Source organism: Poecilia formosa, unplaced genomic scaffold (assembly GCF_000485575.1).
Source record: "Poecilia formosa unplaced genomic scaffold, Poecilia_formosa-5.1.2 Scaffold196, whole genome shotgun sequence".
Taxonomy (NCBI): Eukaryota; Metazoa; Chordata; class Actinopteri; order Cyprinodontiformes; family Poeciliidae; genus Poecilia; species Poecilia formosa.
In genome coordinates, this window is record NW_006800135.1 from 347,797 (window position 1) to 366,110 (window position 18,314).

Consider the following 18,314-nt stretch of genomic DNA (forward strand, 5'->3'; position numbering starts at 1 on the left):
GGAACATCTGCTCTGCTAACAAAGATGATAACCTATTCCGGGGTCGTTCAAGGCTTCGGTGTGCAGCTCACAGCAGTCTGTCCCGTTACGTCAGATCACCACTGGCGCAAAGCGTTCCACATCCAGGTTTATTTTGTTTCCAGCATGTCTTGCACATTGAATACTGGACTTTCACCATTTTTTCCCCCGATGAGTGTAAAGCTTGCTGAGATTTTAACTTTTAACTTCATGCTCTCAGTTTATTGTTTCCTCTTTGTGCTACACCTGGCTCCACGTTCTGTTCAACTGTGACACCTTTCAGGAGGGGGCCGTCGGTGGAGTTGCCCACAACTTCACAGTCTCTTCCTAGAGATGTTACACTTGACCCTGTCTTTAAGTGCTTAACCCCGTCTCTGTCCCAAACATAGATGTTGGCTGAGCTTTTACTGCAACTAACTGTGTGTGCTGCTCTTCATCCTATAGGCTGCAGCATGTGTTGTGAATTGGTGCAATATGAACAGACTAAATTTAAATTGGTTGGATTCTTGCCAATGAATTGGCTGTTGAGAACGTTAGCACATTCTCAACATGATTGATTAGGAGGGCAGTCAGATAACTGGCTTTTTTTCCTCCTTTTCAAAGCCAGTTTTGATGCATGCAAGGCATCATTTTTCTACTAGCAGATTCGGTTTTGTCAAAATTCAACAATATGACTCAAACTTAGGATCAAAACGAAAAGATTAAGTTGGTCAGGAACAACATCAGAACATCAGAAACACCGAGGTTAAAGCTTCTGGGACTCCAGTACCACTTTTTGCAGTGATGTGTCACATCTAGGTCTCTCACAATAACCAATAAATCAATTAATCACATGACAAAATGAAAACAAACTCAATTTCCATTGGCATGATTTATTGTTTCTCTTTTTTTCTCTCTTTCTCCCCAAAAACTGGATGAAAACAGTTTTCAGTTTTAGTTTTAAGGAACAAGTTTGTTTACAAAGACTTCAAAATTCATTGTATTTGCCGTTTTGTTTATTGATTTTGGATATTTAAAATGTCTTTCAGTTCTAGTGTTAAATGTTCATTACAATTTGAAGTTTGCTGATCTTTGACAATGTGTTCTTGCATCATCACTTTTCCATTCCCATTGTATGACTTAAAGATGGTCTCAAAATAACAACGCTATTGTTTATCGCAATAACATCTGGAACAATTTATTGACCAGCAAAATTTGTGTTGCACAAAATTGGCAGACCGATGAAAACAGAGAACTATCTTCAAATATCTCCTTCAGATGTTAGATGGCCAAACACAGACCTTCTTGAACAGTTCCACCTCAGCTGTACTGAAAACGTATCAATGCCAAGGAATGAGCTAGCTTACATGAGGTCAATCATTTCTTGTAAGAAGTGTGATCAAAATTTTCAGGGAAATTTATCCAATCATCAGTTGAGATATGGATAGATGTTTGAGCAGAAGTCTGGGCCCCGTATCCTAAATAGATTACAAGACGTGAACCCAATCGTAGTTCTTAGAAATTGTTGCATTTTTTTAGGTTTGTTCCACTGCGTTCGAAAACAGTTAAAATAGTCCCAAATTACTACGACATTCCTGTTGATGTATGTAAACGTCTGACCTAACCTAATTGTGCAAAAGTGTTTCACTGCTCAGAAAGCCCAGTTTGCCTCTTTAATAACTAGCAGCATGGTCAAGCTCTGAGGAACAAGATTCAAACCAAGACTAAAATAAAACAAGTTTGCATGTTTCCCCAGTTCCTGTTGAAGATTTTTTCCAGCTGTCTTAGCTTCCACCCACAGTCTAAACACATCCATGTTAGGTTAATTAGTGACTAAACTCTATGTGGGTGTAATTCTGAATACATGTGGCTGTCTTGCCTTTTTGTGTTAACCTGTAATTGCTCACCAAACTGCGCCAGCTTCGCCCCAACTCTCCTAATCTGATTTCACATTATTACTACTAATAGAGGAAATCATCACAGCGCCCTTTCATGATCATCAAAGGTTCAGTATCTTGTTAGATATGTATTTTGCAGAGGACTGTAAGTCACCTATAGACTACTAAATTATCATAAACTAGATTTATGGTGTTAAAAAAGAAAAAAAAAACATGATAAATGTGCATCAGTTCAGGAGTAAATCTGGGAAGTTTACACATTTACCTTTCTTGAAAAACAACGTAACAGATGTTTAAGGGTGTATGTTTCAGATCCAACACAGTATTGGATGAAAAAAAACAAAAACATTTAAATAAAATACAAATTAGTAAAATTAAATGTGAAAAAAAAAAATCCAAAGCTACAAGTTCAGCCTGAAACAAATGACATAATAAATGAAAATGAAAATCAAATTTGAAGGCTGCTTAGAAATAATTCAGATGAAAGAATGACAAATTATTTCTGACTCAAGGACACAACCTTGTCTTTGGCTGTTCATTCTAATTAATACGTTTTATTCTCTTTATTGTTTATGACTGTTAGGGCAACGAGAGAGTCACTGAGACTAAAATCTTTTTAAAGAGTCGAAATAATACACTTTAGCCTTTTTATCTAAATGAAAGGCTGGTGCATTTAAACAGGAAATCAAATCAGTTATTGGGTCCTAATTGTGCAGGAAGTTCAACTAAGATAAGCAAGAAAAACAGGACTCGTTTGATATTTTTTCTGTTCTTGGATAGAAATCTAACTAACTTAGACGCACAACATTGATCGATTTGTGACGCATTGCGCAGCACTATTCAGTTATTTTGACTCGCGTTCTTCGTGGCAGCAGTAAAACCACTCGGCGAGAACACAGTGGATGTTTCTGGACAGAGGCCCGGAGCAGACTGGAGGGGTCAGATTTAATTTTCAGGAGTCATCCTCGTATCCTTACGGGCCCTGCATCTCCCACAGACTGATCACCAAGCAGACGGACGTACGAGTGGTTGATTCAGACCACAAAGTCTAACCTGTGGTTAGACTTTGTGGTCTCATGATAAACATGAGCTGTGCTGCGCTACTGATCCCAACATCAACAGCCTGTATGAGATGCTTCGAACACAGCAGCTAGAGAATTCATGAAGTGAAGTATTTCAGAGTTATTACACACTCATGCAGTGTTTAACGTCAATAACGGTGAATCTGAATTTCATTTGACTGCTTTACTAGCATGTTACGCACCGAGTTGGGGCGCTGCTATTAGCATAAGAGTGCCGGACATTTACAGAAAATAAGGAAGGCAAATATATCAGACATTTCTTATGCATTACTCAAGGAATAATTCTTTCAGAGTGGATGAGAATGCTTCAGCAGGAATCCAGCTGCTCATCCAGTACAGGAAAAGTAAAACTTTCCTTTCATCAATCTCGGCTCTTCACTGTGACTCCTCGTCGGTCCTTACACATCGATGATGTTCACTGTGTGGAAACTAATAGGCTATTTAGAAGGCTTTTTAAACACTGCAATTTGTGAAATCTATCATTTGAAACTCCTAATTGGCCTAGAATTATGTTATATTATTATAATTGTGTAGTTGTTGAAAAGGAATGCGTGTCTGGACATTTACTGTAACATAAGTCTACAGGGAAACATGGAGAAGCATGAATTAGTTAACAGGTAGGGTTAAACAACAAGAAGCATAAACTAGGAAGTTTGGGGGCTGTAAGATGGTGTCAAGCGTACGGACGATTAAACGAAGGAAAACTGCATCAAATAGGTTGAGTTGGAGTGACAGGTTGATGAGATGACAGAATGGAGGGAGGTGAAGATGCGGTGACCGTTTTTGCGAGGCAGAATGCTGGGCGGCTGCTCCGGGGCCGCTCCGCGCCGCGCCTGCGATTATGCATAAAGCAGCCGGGCTGTCAGGCTTCGGGCCCTGCACTGCCACCGAGCTTTATCTCGAAATCCCGGTGATTAATGGAGGCAGTGCCGGGTTCTGCATGGAGTAGGTGGACGAGGAATGATCAATCTTAATGAGCTATCTGCTGTCCTTAAATTAACTGAGGAGGGAGGGGTGGGGAGGATACAATGTATGGGGCGGCCGGAGGGGCTCCGCTCCTTTAAAATACGATAATGAGCGTGAGATAGAAGGAGGGCGTGCGGCTTTCCTTCCCGCTGCTTGTGACACTCCGCTGCTGCTGCCGCCGACCTCCTGTTTCCTCTCTCTCTCTCTCTCTCTCTCTCTCTCTCCTCCTCTTATTTGTCCCCTGAAACGCGGAGGATTCGTTCGCCAGGACGCCTCAACAGATGCCAGGCGAAACAAAGTTAAAGACGCGGTGTCAGGTAGCTTCTGGCCACGCGAGCGCTCCGCACCTGCTGTCCTGAAATGAGATGTTTGACTCAATGTCGTTAATATGCGGGGCCCCATGTGGACCTGTGTGTGAAGGTTACATATCGCCACAGCATTGCACATATTAATTTTTAGAGAATTATCTGCACATACAGAGTCCAGACTGATTGGAATAGATTTCAACCTCATTAATAATTTCCGACGCTCCCAGAGGATTGGGAATTCGTTTCCACAAGAGCTAACTCAAATTAAGGAATGTCATGAGAGAGAAAGAGGAGAGAAAAAAATAAATAAATAAAATAAAAAACATGTTCACATCAGTGCATTTTCTATCCCGAGTTAAGCCTGTTTTGGATTCATAATAACCCCAAGTTCTGCTTTGGCTAATCCTGATGTGGATAGCTTTAAGATAATCGCCCAGCACAACACCACAGTGATTCTAATTAATTTGCCACTGCTTATTCTACGCATGCTGATCTGAGTCAGCATGTTGGAAATTTTTTGAAAAAAAAGAGAGAGAGAAAAAAGGTGGGGGCAGGGGAAGAAGAAGAAGAAAAGCTTCTACTGCATGGCTCACAACATATTTAGCTTCCATTTGTCTCCGTGAAAGTTTCACTTTTTAAAAAAATAATTGGCAGTAAGGATGTAGTCAAGAGTCTGCGTGCTCCAGCAGAGGAGAGACGGAGACAGAGAGAAGGGGGCAGAGAAAGAAAAGGGGAAGGTTTAATTAATGTGCTCGCTGTGATTAATGGTCTCTCTGTGGCTATCACAAACGGTGGCTGTGTTTTTAATAACTGGCCTGTCACGACAGCAGTATATTCTAGTGGTTAAATAAAAATAAATATTTGCACATCAGTAGTTATAATAGCTTAAGCTTGAGGATGGAGCCGCTGCAGACAATGCAGAGTGAAACGAAGTCGGTCATTGACTTCGTCTGATTGAGAGACTTTATCAGAAAATCCCTGGTCTTATCCCGTTCATGCAGACCACTGCGAAAGTCTTCACACCCCTGGGACTTTTTCAAGTTTTGTTAAGGAGGAATCATAAACTTTGATGCATTATTTAGATTATGAACACCTATGGACTATATAAACTATTTAATCTAAGTAAAGACCAACTCTGAAGTGATAGGAAGATTATTTGTGTTTTTTTCTTTATTAAGTTAAAAAAAATCTGAAAAACTATGGGTTGTATTAGACTACAGAGTCAAAACTTTCTGTAGTTAGGGCTGAAACTTTTTAATTCTACCTGCTTCGTCCATCTGAGACCGAAACTTTGCGTCTTCTCCTTTATGAAGCAGCTCAAGTTCTGGCAGTTTGGATGGAGAGTGTCGAAACAACAACAGTTCAAGTCCCAACACGGTTTTTTTTGATTGGATTAGGCTTTGGACTTGGACTAGGCCACTGCAGCACATACATATGCTTTGAGCTGGACAGTTCCAGTGTAGCTCTGGCTTTATGTTGGGCTCTTTGCTCCATCCCAGTCTCTGTTTGGGGAAACTTCACCAGGTTTCTTCATCTCTATTGAAGAAAAATTATTTCCACAACCTGATACCACCTCTGCCATGATTCTCCACATGGGTAAGATGTGCTTAAAATGTTACAGTGTTAATTTTATTGCCATTTACATGTAAAGTTAAAAGGCTAATTCTGGTCTCATCTAACTAGAGCACTTTCTTCCACGTGTGTGCTCTGTACCTTGTAGCAAACAGCACACAGGACTTCTTATTGTTTTCTTTTAACAATTTCTTTTTGTTGCTCGTCTTGCACAAAACCAAATGAAATATCTCTATCCACTTCACTTACTAGCGCTACCACAAATCACATCAAATTCCACAAATTTGACTGGGAATTAGAGGTCGTAACAAGATGAAATGTGAAAAACCGTTGTGACAGTTTCTCAGGCGTCGGCAGAGAAAACCTGGCCTCATAAAATGAGGCTGCGTCACTAATTTGATCGCCCAGAAAGTCCCTCCCTTTGTAGAACGACTGCACAAGTAATCGGAGCCAACGTGCTCACGAACAGTGCTGCAGCTGTGTCAACGTGTTCACCCCCCAAAAGTAAACAAACACAAATGTGCAATTAAAAATCTTGCAGGGGCCAAAGCATGAATAAGGCAGATAAGAGGGATGGACAGTCACAGCCGAGCAGGGGTGTGCTCCGCGCCGGGGATGTGAGGCTGTGCCAATCTCACCGTGGCAAAGTAAAACTCTGATCTTAACTCAGCAAGACATCTTAATTGCATTCACTAGCAGCTCCGGAGCGGCTTGGTCCCCAGATGAAGGTTGATGTGAGCTGACTGGAAGATGAACTTCCTGGGCGGAGAGGAGGCTGGGTGCTGCTGCTTGTTGTACGACGTGGCTGGACTAGATTGTGTTGAAGTCTAAAGGTGTGTGTGTGCGTGTGCGTGTGCGTGCGCGCGTGGTGGACACTCATCTGAGTTTTGTCATGCGATTTTAGATGCTCATTGTGTGTGTGGTTGTGTGTATGGGTTACGTTTGTGTGTAAGAGGGAGGGAGGGAGGGAGATAAAACAGGAAAGAAAGCCTCAGAAGTAAAGAAGCGTTAAAAAGACGTTTGACATGACAGGAGAGGCGTGGCGCTGCGGCGGCACATGCTCAGTAGTGCAGCAGGTGGCCCCGACAGATCCGCCTGTGACCCCAAACTTCAATCACAGCCAAATCCGCCAACTTGTACGTCTCCTTGCTTTTAGGCAGCTACAAGAGAGGGAAAAATACATAAAGCCACAGCTTCCACTGTGACAGCGTGAGGCCTGACCACAACACAGCTAGCAACACCAGCCTCGGTGCATGTCGAGCTACGAGAAGGCTATGAAAAAAGAAAAAAGAAAGAAAAAACACCCTGAGTTCTAGCAGCTGGTGTGGGTAACGGGGATAACAGGCGCAGATCTGTAGGAACGAACACTTTGATTCGACATGAATGTTTTTTTTTGGTCGCGAGATGCTTTTAAAAGGCGCTCAGTCGCATTCGCAGTGAACGTGCTCATCCCCGCTGAGCTGGGAGCCAGCCTACTTGGACTGATATTCATCAGCACAAGCATCGATTTTAATGACTGGGTCAATAGACACACACTCTCAGCGTCTCCCTCTTGCTTTCTCTCCCCCCGCCCCCATCAGGAGAGCAGTCTCTGTCTGTCTCCATCTCTTCTAATCTCACCTCCTACTGCGTGCTGCTCCCCTTTTCTCCCTCAACTGTCCTCTTAAAACAAACAATGGCGCTCGTTTCGAATTCCCAAAATTTCCGTTAAATGCGAGAATGTCAGAGCGAACAGCTGGGGCTCGAACCCGCAGATGTGGACAGGCTGTTAAGTAGAGGGAGGGTTTGGAGAGATTTGTGTTTTTTTTGTTTCGATAAAAATCAGAATAGGAGGAAAACAAACGGCGCCTGAAATAAGCAAGAGGTGACCGGCGGGGAGGAAATTAACAACCGGTGAGAAGGAGTTTGATTTTGTGCGTCATGACAGGCAGGTATTATAAAAAGCCCTGCTGCGGATGGAGAAACCAGGTAGGGAGATCACAGCCAGGTGACTGGCATGTCTCAGTAGGTGATGAAGTTAAAGCTGCCTTCCAGCGGCTCCGTGAGAATCCACACACACACACATCCACAGATACACTAAACGCCACAAACAGACAGAACCAGGCAGACACTCAGACGGACACAAAGAGGGTGAGCGCGCATCTTTTTTGATGTGTCCACTGATGCAGAGCAAAGACAAATTGCTCCCTTTGAAGGCAAAGCCAAATCAAACGTGGACTGTGATTTCTGTCACCGCGGCGTTAGGCTTTAAGGCTGTACGGCTGACATCTGACAAAACATCCACTCGGTCACACCCAGGAAGTTAGGCACGCGTGTAACTGCGCACACACACACACGGATACCCATGGCCTGTTGCGAGACAGCGTTAAAGACAAACGGCTCGGCCCGATCCTCGGAGACGGCGGCCCTTTCCCGTCAAAATGCCACAGAAGCAAATAAATTACCAGCACCAAGCCGCCGGGCTGAAAGCCCTGTTTATTTCTTTTTTATTTATTAATTTGAAGTGCAGTGGTATATTAATTCAGCTGCTCTTGTATTTCAAGGAGACGCTTCAAAGATATTTTTGAATACCAAATGCAAGATGCCCGTCTATATAACATGGTCTTATTTTGCAACCGGTGACATGTTGACGCTCGGTCAAGAGTCTGTTGAACCAGTTTAACACACTCTATAGCTGCATGCTGCCATTTTCCTCACAGGCAGTGAAATAATAATAATGCTAATAACAGTAATTATGTCTCCAAATTACACAAGCTCCCAACCTTTCCTGATCCTACATGTCCCATCGCAGCTAGAAATAAAAAATAAGTTCAAAACAATAAAAGAAAGATTCTCCTTTTAATCCAGTAATTATTCCTGTCGTCTGCTGAAGCTCCTCAAGTATCACTGCATGGAGTATTCTCCTCGGGTAATATTGTTCTCACAATCAGACAACTGTCACCACTCCAAATATTTGCACAAAACAGATAATCAGCTATCTTGTATTTTCTTTCTGTCAACACCAACATATCTCCAAATAAGGTGATACCCAGAAGGCAGAGCAACACTAATGTGGCAAATCCAAAAGATGCATCCATGTGCGAAACATTTATCAGGATCCTGAAGACAATGTTTTATAATGCATGTCTGCACATTTCTAGAGTAGAAACAAGCCAAAGCTTCACCTCCAGCAAAACAGGACAGTGGCTTTCCAGGCAGCGGATAGATCGCATCAGAATCTGGTCTAATGTGGATATCGGATCAGAATTGCACCAATCAAGATTGGAGATTTGAAAAATCCAATTTTCCCACGATCGGATTCGACTGGTGATTGGCAGATGAAATTCTGAAAATCTATCCACCCTCTTCCTGTTAATTATATGTACCAAGACAAAAGGCTGCTGTTTTCTGTCTTTCAATGCATCAAACAGCGTCATTTAGGGACGCACTGCATGCATAATTCGGAATAATCTTGCAATTCCTTATTTTTTTGGTTATTCAAAACCATTACTTCTGTCAAAAGCCAGAGTTATTCTAAAGGGGGAAAAAATAGATCCAATCAATAACAAAATTTTAAAAGGATGGTCCTGAAAGAAAAAAAATAGAAATTGTCAGGGGTGTAAAGAAAATCCTATTAGATTTATTTATTAAAAAAAATAATATACACCACTTTGTATTATCCTGCTGAAGTATTTTTACACAACCGTTAAAACACAGGCGTCTATGCAGAAGACCTTTGGCCAAAAATGGAGGAGTTTTTGTGCCTTGAATGTCAATATCTCTTATTGACAGTTTGTTTTCTCCAGGCTTTATTGTAGCACTTTAAACACAAAAAATATCCCACCGTTGCATATAAGACGACTGTATTTGTCTGGATTATATACTATATGCATGCTTCCATAAACCGATTTCATATTGCATGTTTGTACCTGTATTTTCTATAGGTAAAAAAAAAATAAAAAAAAACTTTGCATGTCCTCACAAACTATTTTTTTTGTCCTTTTGTCCTGACAGAAGGTTGGCACTTTGCACAGAACAGAGGAGGCCTTGCTCTCCACGGCTTTCCCTCCATATTTTAACACGATGCCACAGCAGCAGGACAGAAGGTATCTGTGCCACATTTAAATGCAGCGTTAATTGTTTTAAAACAGACAACATAACACAAGCGGTAGGTTGGGATTTGGGACCTTCTTGGAGGGGGGTGGGGGGGGGGAACGGGAACATTAAAAGAGAGACGTTAGGCGGGAACGGCCAGAGCGGTCAGGGAGGCATTACTGTGATAACAGCAGAACCGTAAAAGGATTCCTGTCAGCCTACTGAGGAGATGTTATCACTGCTAATTAACTGATGCTGACTCTTTCACCTGTTTTTGCTGAGTTTGTTGCATTACTACCATGACTTACAGCAACTGGAATCTATTTAATGCTAAGAAAGGAGGAACTCTGGGAAACCGATCTCGACAATTACTGTAATTCCAATCAGGCTCTATATATCTTTGGCCAGGGAGAATACATTTTAACATGTAAATGGGTCCTAACAGTCTATTAAGCTTTGCAGTGTCTTAAAAGTTCGTATTCAACCGGACAAAAGCAGATGAGCCTATCCAATTATCCACTTCCATTTCTACCTGCAGCCTCATTTCAATGTATCACAGGCAGCCGCTCAAAATAATTGCTTTTTGCAATCTACGAGTTCATTGGAAGCCATTTTATTGATCAAAATGAGTCAGGTAAAAGAAAACAATCTAAGCCTAAATTAAAAGGTTCATTAAATGTGAAAATTGGTTGGGGAATTGCGAACATCTGTTTCTAGCAGTCGGCGTCATAAATGGCAAGGTTAAAGCGAACGCCGATTCCTGGGCTTCTTCGACGTGAGGCAGAGCTGTGAGGCAGCCTCGCAAACACGGCGCAAGTCAACGAGGCTTCAAAAGATTTCGAGAGAGATGTGAGGGCAGGGACTGAAAGCTCTTCCTGCCTTGTCTTTGGTGGGGACTTGTGTGTATTTCCACCAAGAGCAAAGAAAAGATTAGCCTGACACAGTGAAAACCAATTTCAGAGCACAATATTACAGATGTTTGCTGTGCTATAGGAGTTTGGGATCAGTACAACACCTTCTCCAAAGAACAGCTTATAAGAAGTATAGAAGGTTTTAGTCACAGCTCTTTTTCTCTGCGGCCTTGGTACAGTTTGGAGGTAAAATCCGCTATGGTTGCGAATCGTATCTTGACAACCTATTGATTGAATGTTTGAATTACTTGTTCATGGCTGCTGTCAGCTCTTGTTCATAGGCAGAAGGGCACAGGTCTGCATGTTTCAATTCAACGAGATGCCATAGAAGAGTAGGTCAAACGAACAAAAAGTCCAGAGTTATGTGATTTGATAAAAACTGCGTCGGCTTGGATTGACCTCTAAGCTCAGTCTGTTAACCAAACAAATCTATGTACAGTTTACAGGCTGAATCAGTGAGAAAAACACCCATACAAGTCAAGTACAAACTCCAACATGTTTTAGAAAGAAAGCACCAGACGAGTCAGTTCGGGCTTACCTTTGGGGTGTCCCGGGTCACTGAACTCGTACTTCCCGCTCCCAACCGTCCGCAGCATTTGCAACCCATTGGGAGCATCCTGATTGTCTGCAGCCGTAGGCTGAGCATGCACTGCTGCCTGTCCATTGGTGAGAGGCAGGGTAGGGGGCTGGAGGAGACTGGAGTGAGAGGTTAAGTGGCCATTGCCCATCAAGCTGTGAGGGTTTGGATGAACCACCGGGTTGGCTTGGGCAGTGAGGGCGGTCGGTGTAACCGTTGGCTGAGCTGCCGGGTACGGAGGCTGGCTGGGCATGCTCAGCACCAAGGAGGGCCCCTGCTGAGTCGACTGCGGTGTGAGCTGGAAGTGGGTGGTCATGAGGGGATGCTGCGGGGCCACGGGTGTCTGGATGGACGGGGTTACTCCTATGATGGGTGACTGCGCTGTCACACTGTGGCTGAAGGACGGAGGTTGAGGGAGGCCATAGGAATGGGGCAGGAGGCTCTGCTGGCTTACAGCAGCTACTGGTGCAGCCCAGGCTGGACCTGACAAACAGAGAGCAGAACATGATGACCATGCAACAGGAAAGATGTAATAATCATTTTATTCAGTTGATATATATGTCCAATTATTTATCCCTACAACAATACTGTAACAATATAGAAGAGAGCATCTCTGACAAAATAAAAAATGTACCTGGTCACTGATCTTTAAATGCTGTTTTTGTAGTGATAAAACATTCGTTTTTATTTTACTACAGTTTGTTACTCTTGAATATTGAACAATTACAATATCAAAGTAGAACATGTAATGTTTATATAGGCTACCATGTTATTTTCATCAACTCGAGACGAGATATAAACAGATGTGTTTTTAGTATGCCATATGACTGTTAACAAGGCTAACCATGAGGGCAGAGATATGATTGCCAGACACACGTTACTCGATCAAACAAAACACATAAGTCTGCAGGAAGAGACAGACTGTCACTACTTTCCATACCACCACCCTCGGCGAGTTACTTCACGTCAGATCAAGTTTGTTTCTGACTTGAGACTTCTGAATAAAAGGGATTCTTGAATAAAGTACCGATCTGCAACCAAAGTTGACTCGGTAATAAGATTAAGAGACTTGATTTTTGCTACAAGACCAATAAATAGCTTTCTCAACATGAAGGCTAACATGCTTCATGCAGCATTTGGCATCGCCGATGCACAAGTCTGTGTTTACCCACACACTCCGAGCCAATCATTTCTCTTCCCCGAGGCGATAGATGCCGAGGGTGTGCTGGCCATATTGGACCTGAATACTTTCTCCCTCCCTCACAAACTCACTCACTCCTACTCCTTCATCTCCGACTCCTTCTGCCAGGGTCCAAGCTCCAAAAATAGCCTAGCACTCTGCTAAGGGGCTAAAGGCTAAATCACAGCATGCAAAAAGCTGGAGGAAAGGAAGCCCACATTATTTACGCTGCCAACCCTGCTGATATAATAATCTGGGGAAAAGAAAAAGTGATAAAGTCACACAGAGAATAAAAGAAAAGAATGAAAGTGAGCTCCGTAGGGGAGAGGATAGTTCTATAATTCGCATAACACTGAGCTATCAGCGCTAGCGACAAATTAAATTTCATTTAGTTTGTATGTCTGCTTGCAGAAAGGATTCATTTATCGTGCCATATATAAAAATAATAATAATAAAAAAAAAGAGCAAAGGCCATGAAGCTGCAGTGATGGATGATCAAGATTTCAGACATGTACACTTTTCCAAGTTCATTTGTTTTTATTAAAACACATTTTAGTGTCTGCCAAAAAAAAAAAAAGCAATCATAGGCAATAAGCTACATTTACAGTCGCTGCCTACAAAGTTGAATGACATGAAGAAAATGCATTAACTGAAACATAATCCATATTTGTAATTGGCATTTTTTTACTTACAGTAAAAGATTCAAACCCCTTTATCATTTATTAATCATCTCCAGTTTTCCTTTAGCCTTAGCCTGGGATAAAATATATATATATATATATATATATATATATATATATATATATATATATATAAACCAAAAACTTAAGTTGGAAAAAAAAACAACTTTGTCAATTAGAAACTTTTTTCTAACATAAAAAAAAAACTACAAAAAAAAACAAAACACACACACAGTGAAGTTTCTTGCGTTGATTAATTCTGGCACAGTTGGCAGAGAAGTTTTCTGGCAACACAGTTCAGTGAAGTGTGGCGAGGAGCTGGCTTTGTCGCAAACGCCAGTCACAGTTTGGAATAGCGCACGCACGCAAATCACTATGCAACACTATGCTCGGATTTGAGTGTCATATGTGACAGCGTGGTGGGTTGGCGACATCTCACTCTCCTCCCGCTCCACTCGGAGCCGGCGCCGGAGCCGGGGCGCGGGGCGGGGTGCTGCTGTTGCCGGTGAAGGGAGGCTCACAGCAGAGCCAAGCTCCGCTTTTCACGGAATCACGGAGGCACCTGGAACTTATTCGAATCAAAGCAACACGCCTTCGGTTGCCAGGGAAACATTTTAATGATGTATCCATTACCCATTTGCATTTAAGATCATCAAATTATAATTGGAAGGCACTGTTAGTTTCACACACTGTGGCTTTCGTGTTTTCGAATGTTTGCCACCGCAGAGAACCAGCTGTCCATGGTGTGAATTCGTACAGCCAGAATTTCTGCAGCATCCTGCTCGGTGCACGTATTATTCTTAAATGAGACACATTTGTGATGAGCAGGAGGCAGAGGCCGGCAGAGCAAAGGAAGGAAATTAACAGCTCCGGGGCATAGCCATTCTGGGCAAGTTCATTACAGCACAAGTTAAGAAAAAAAAAAAAAAAGAAGAAGAAAAAACGCCTCGATACTGGCTTAACTCGTTAATGTCAGGTCTGTAGTGCACAGCAGTGGGATCATGGCGCCGTACAGATTTTACAGAAGCATGAAACGAATAAGGTCAACGTCTACATTTGGAGGAGTCTTGCTGTACAGACGTGAGGGACTGAGTCAGTTCAGCAGGTTTTTAATGACATCAACAAGTACAATAAAGTAACAGCTGTGATGAGAATATCTTTATCTCTTTTTGAGCCAAACACAAGATGAAAATTTAATTTAAATAAAAGAAAATGACGCATTAATATATATTTATATATTTTCAAATAAAAATCTCAAAACTCTGCATTTAATCTCCTCTACTCTGATACGCCTAAATAAAATCCAGTGATAAGTAGTGCCTTTTGAAGTCACAGTAAGCAAATAAAGTGAATCTGTTTGATTTAAGATTGGTATACATTTAGCTGTTCTGTGGAGGCCTCTGGGGTTCGTTAAGAGTACAGCCCCAGGTTCGGGGAGGAAGTTGACCAGGTCATAGGTCACAAAACCTACAATAGTGGTGTTTTAGATTAAAGTAGGTGCTGAATTCAAATCCAAGTCACTTTTAATAGATTTTATTTGTAAAAACAGCTATAAATCAATTAACACATCTCTTCCTACCTCACTATTTTGCACTGCTTTGAGATGAAAAAAATCACCTAAAATGCCAGTAAAGTCTTGTTTATGTTTTGTCCCATGAAAAAAAATGGGAAAAAGCTCATTGTTTGCCTACTGATGTTGCATGATGTAAAGATATGCATAGATATGTGCACTTGTGAAGAACATCTGAAGTGCTTGCAGGGCAGGATGCCTCATTAGCATCAGGTGTGCATGTAGCTGGCCTGGGCTGACGGGGGTGTAAGCACGTGAGCAAGAAAAGCAAACCTGCATACATCTGCTGCGCACACGCATACTGATGATGTAAAGCCCTGCAAACTCAAGTTAGCTGGACAGAAATGCTGCGTGCGTGCGCCTGTGTGTGTGGCTCATTACCGGTGGGCTCGCCGTCTCTGTGTTGCTTGGCAGGGGGCTCGTCTGTATCCCAGGGTGTGAGCTGGTTGATGGGCGTCTGTCCCCACCTGACTCCCGGAGCCAGCAGCAGTCCTGGGGTCTGGTTGTCTCCAGGAGACAGTCCAGAGACCTGCAGCAGAGAGAGAGCCACAAACAGCGCTGATTAGAGCCGAGCACCAACAGAGCGAAGAGACGCGGCGAAAGGAAAAACAAATTATCCGGCGCTGCTTTTTTTTTTTTTTTTTTCTTATTCAGCCACCCCAAAATTGTTTGGATCAACAAAATGTGTTTTTAATAGAATATGTTCCTTAAAATTGGGTGAAATTTGCAAACTGCAGCCACGTGAAAACGGTTCTTCAAGGTCTGGAAGTGAGCAGTGATGACGGAGTGCGGTGTATAATTAGCAGTGAGTGAGCGATGATTACAGCCTATATATAATGGGGACAAGCAGGAGGGAAAAAAAAAAGTCCTGCTCACCGCCTCAAGAGTATCCGCAGACAGTAATATTTCATTTTTATGTTAATAAATATTAACTTTCGACCGCGGACTACATTTAGGTTGTGATTCTTTAACACATTATTAATTTTGATAAAAGAAAAATCAATCAGAGTCCAAATAAAGATTTTGTTTTTCTTTTCATAGAAGTGCGAGGAAAGGAAATTGGAAAGCTTTCTTGCAGGAGGCTGCTAAAAGTTTCCTAAGCCTTTCTTTTCTCATATGTTTTTCTCCAGATGGGGAGTAAGAAATGTTATCAGGCCAGCGCAGGTTGATGAAAACACAGGGTCAATCACCAGCAGACCTCTGAGCAATATTCGTCTCTCCCTATCAGAAGTTAGGCCACTTGGTCTAACAACTTGGCAGGCAGAGGGCAGAGCCAAGCCTCATTCCCGCTCCCCTCGCCCCGGCCAGCCTGAGTTAATAGAAAGGACCTGGTCACAAGTCTCCTCCTGCGTCCTCATGTCTGATCCCTCCATCCCTCAGTTCCATTACCCCTCCTGCCCTCCCCCAACCCTCGACCCCGAGTCCACTTCATCAGGCGCGCCATCGTGCATTCCAACAGCCGTGTCGACAAAGCTCCCGTCAGGCTGACCGCGCCGGGGCAGGAATGCAGCCCAAACAATTTGGTTTATAGCGAATTACTATGCAGCCTCATGAGGCGCCTTGAAGGGGTATTCGTACCCTTTAACCTTTTCACATTTTATCACAAACGTTAATGCAATTTGTTTGGAATTCTTGTGACTGTCCAATACGAAGTAGTGGGTGTCGATATAGAATTTTGTTTTTTCTCCAAAATATCTAAAAAAAGTGAGGCATCAGAAAAGGTTGGAGGTGGTAAGTCTTGTAACATATTCTTGATGGGACGTAGGTCTGGACCTTGACAGAACAATCCCGACACATATTAGTAAACTTTGATTGAAACCATTCTGAGGGTACGGTTTGGGGTTACCGTCTTGCAGGAAGGTGAACGTCTGTCTCAGTCCTGCAACACAAGCTTGTGTCATGTTACAAATGGAAGGACTTGAGGTTTTCTTTTAACTCTTTACTTGTCACTTTTACAAGAAGGTCAGAACTAATACATTTCCTGTCAACAGATTCTCCCAACTTTCCAAAGTTACTATGAACATCTTAGTTGCTTCTTTGACTGGTGCGACTTTTTGAAGTCACGCCATGCCTTATTAACTTAAAGATTGAGTAAGAAGTGAGATGTTCAAAGCTTTTGGTAATCCAGATTCATCCATCTGTGTTTTGGCCTCTTGGCTACCAATGCCGTCCTTGTCTGGTCTATTGGTTTTGGTGATTTCTTGGTCATTTTGTAGTGGTGTGATACTTGTTTTACATCCTAATCCTGCTTTCAACTTCCCAAAACTTCTTCCTTGACATTTCTGCTGTGCGCCTTGGTTTTCATGATGGTGTTTGCTCCTGATGTACAACAAACCTCTTCATAAAAACCTGTATTTATGCAGAAATTAGACATAGGTGGACTCTACCAATTTGATCACATCAAGAGAGAATTTTTTTTTTTCTGGAATTGATTAGAGAGTTCAAGGTTTTAAATGTTACAAAATACAAAAAAAAAATATATAATTTGGCAAGACATCGGGTACTGGATCAATCCCGCTTCTGAAGACATTTCCCTCCCAGCTTTAAGTGAGATTTATCACAGGGGCCTTCAGAACTTAAATATATTACATGCTACAGATGCGGCGCAGCATCTGCTGTCTAATGAACAGATTCATAAAAGCAGACAAGCTCAATGAGTGTCACTTACTTGACGTATCTATAGTCAAAGTTATCTGACAGTTTGTAAGTGCTGGGGGCAAGAGGGAAAAAAAAAAGCAGCTAAAGGAAACACGTCAAGACAAAGCAGAAAACAGAGTGATGGAGTGAGAGCATGACGCTGGGTTTAGGTGGAGACAGACTGTCAGGTCTTTTTGTTCAGCTCAACCTGTCAGCTAAAGACAAGAGAAAACTGAAATGGTTCACTCGGAGAATGCCCAAAGCGCACAATTGCACTTGACAGCCCTGGAGACACAGGGAGACCGATTTGGTGTGAAGAGCTGTGTTCTCTAGCCTGCTATTTGTTTTAATAAATGTTTGCACTCCTCTGCCTCCTCGGCGCTTTGCATGTTTCATTCCGAGTGCGCTTTACTTTTATCTACGTTCAGGCAACTTTTCATTAAAGCGCACTTGCTGTCCCCCAAACCTCGCATTTATACTCCCACATATTTTGTGAAAACAGTAGGGGGGTGAAGGAACGGGGAAAAGATCCGTTCCATTGAAAAGTGGTCCATCTGTAAGTGATCTAATGCATCATGTAAAGGAGAGAAAGGAAAGAAAAGGGGTTTTAGTCAGCGGCATCACACTGACAGCATATCAGCTTGGCTCAGGAACAATCCTGACTTAAAAATGATCAAGGTTAGATAGTGAAGCGCGTACGCCAACACATCCACGGGACACACAGGTGTGCATGTGCACACACACACGCCCCGAGTCGCCAGGAGATATCAGGAAAAGGTTTTTATTAAGATGGCAGGCTTGCTGTAGGCAGGCGGCAAGGTACTGTAGGTTCTGGGACAGTAGCTGCCATTTTCTCTCAATT

The 18,314-nt window shown here is 42.5% G+C and overlaps 1 protein-coding gene across 5 annotated transcripts in view; it reads right to left on the reverse strand.

The window, feature by feature from the left end:
• The window catches only part of klhl29 (kelch like family member 29), a 274,351-nt gene that overhangs the window by 120,553 nt on the left and 135,484 nt on the right, over positions 1–18,314 (reverse strand). For all 5 annotated transcript variants that reach the window (XM_016678942.1, XM_016678943.1, XM_007566636.2 and 2 more), the window contains 2 exons: positions 15,197–15,344; positions 11,347–11,868 (listed from right to left, as the gene is read on the reverse strand). In XM_016678942.1, the coding sequence (XP_016534428.1) occupies positions 11,347–11,868; positions 15,197–15,344 (670 nt within the window). The remainder of the gene's footprint in view (positions 1–11,346; positions 11,869–15,196; positions 15,345–18,314) is intronic.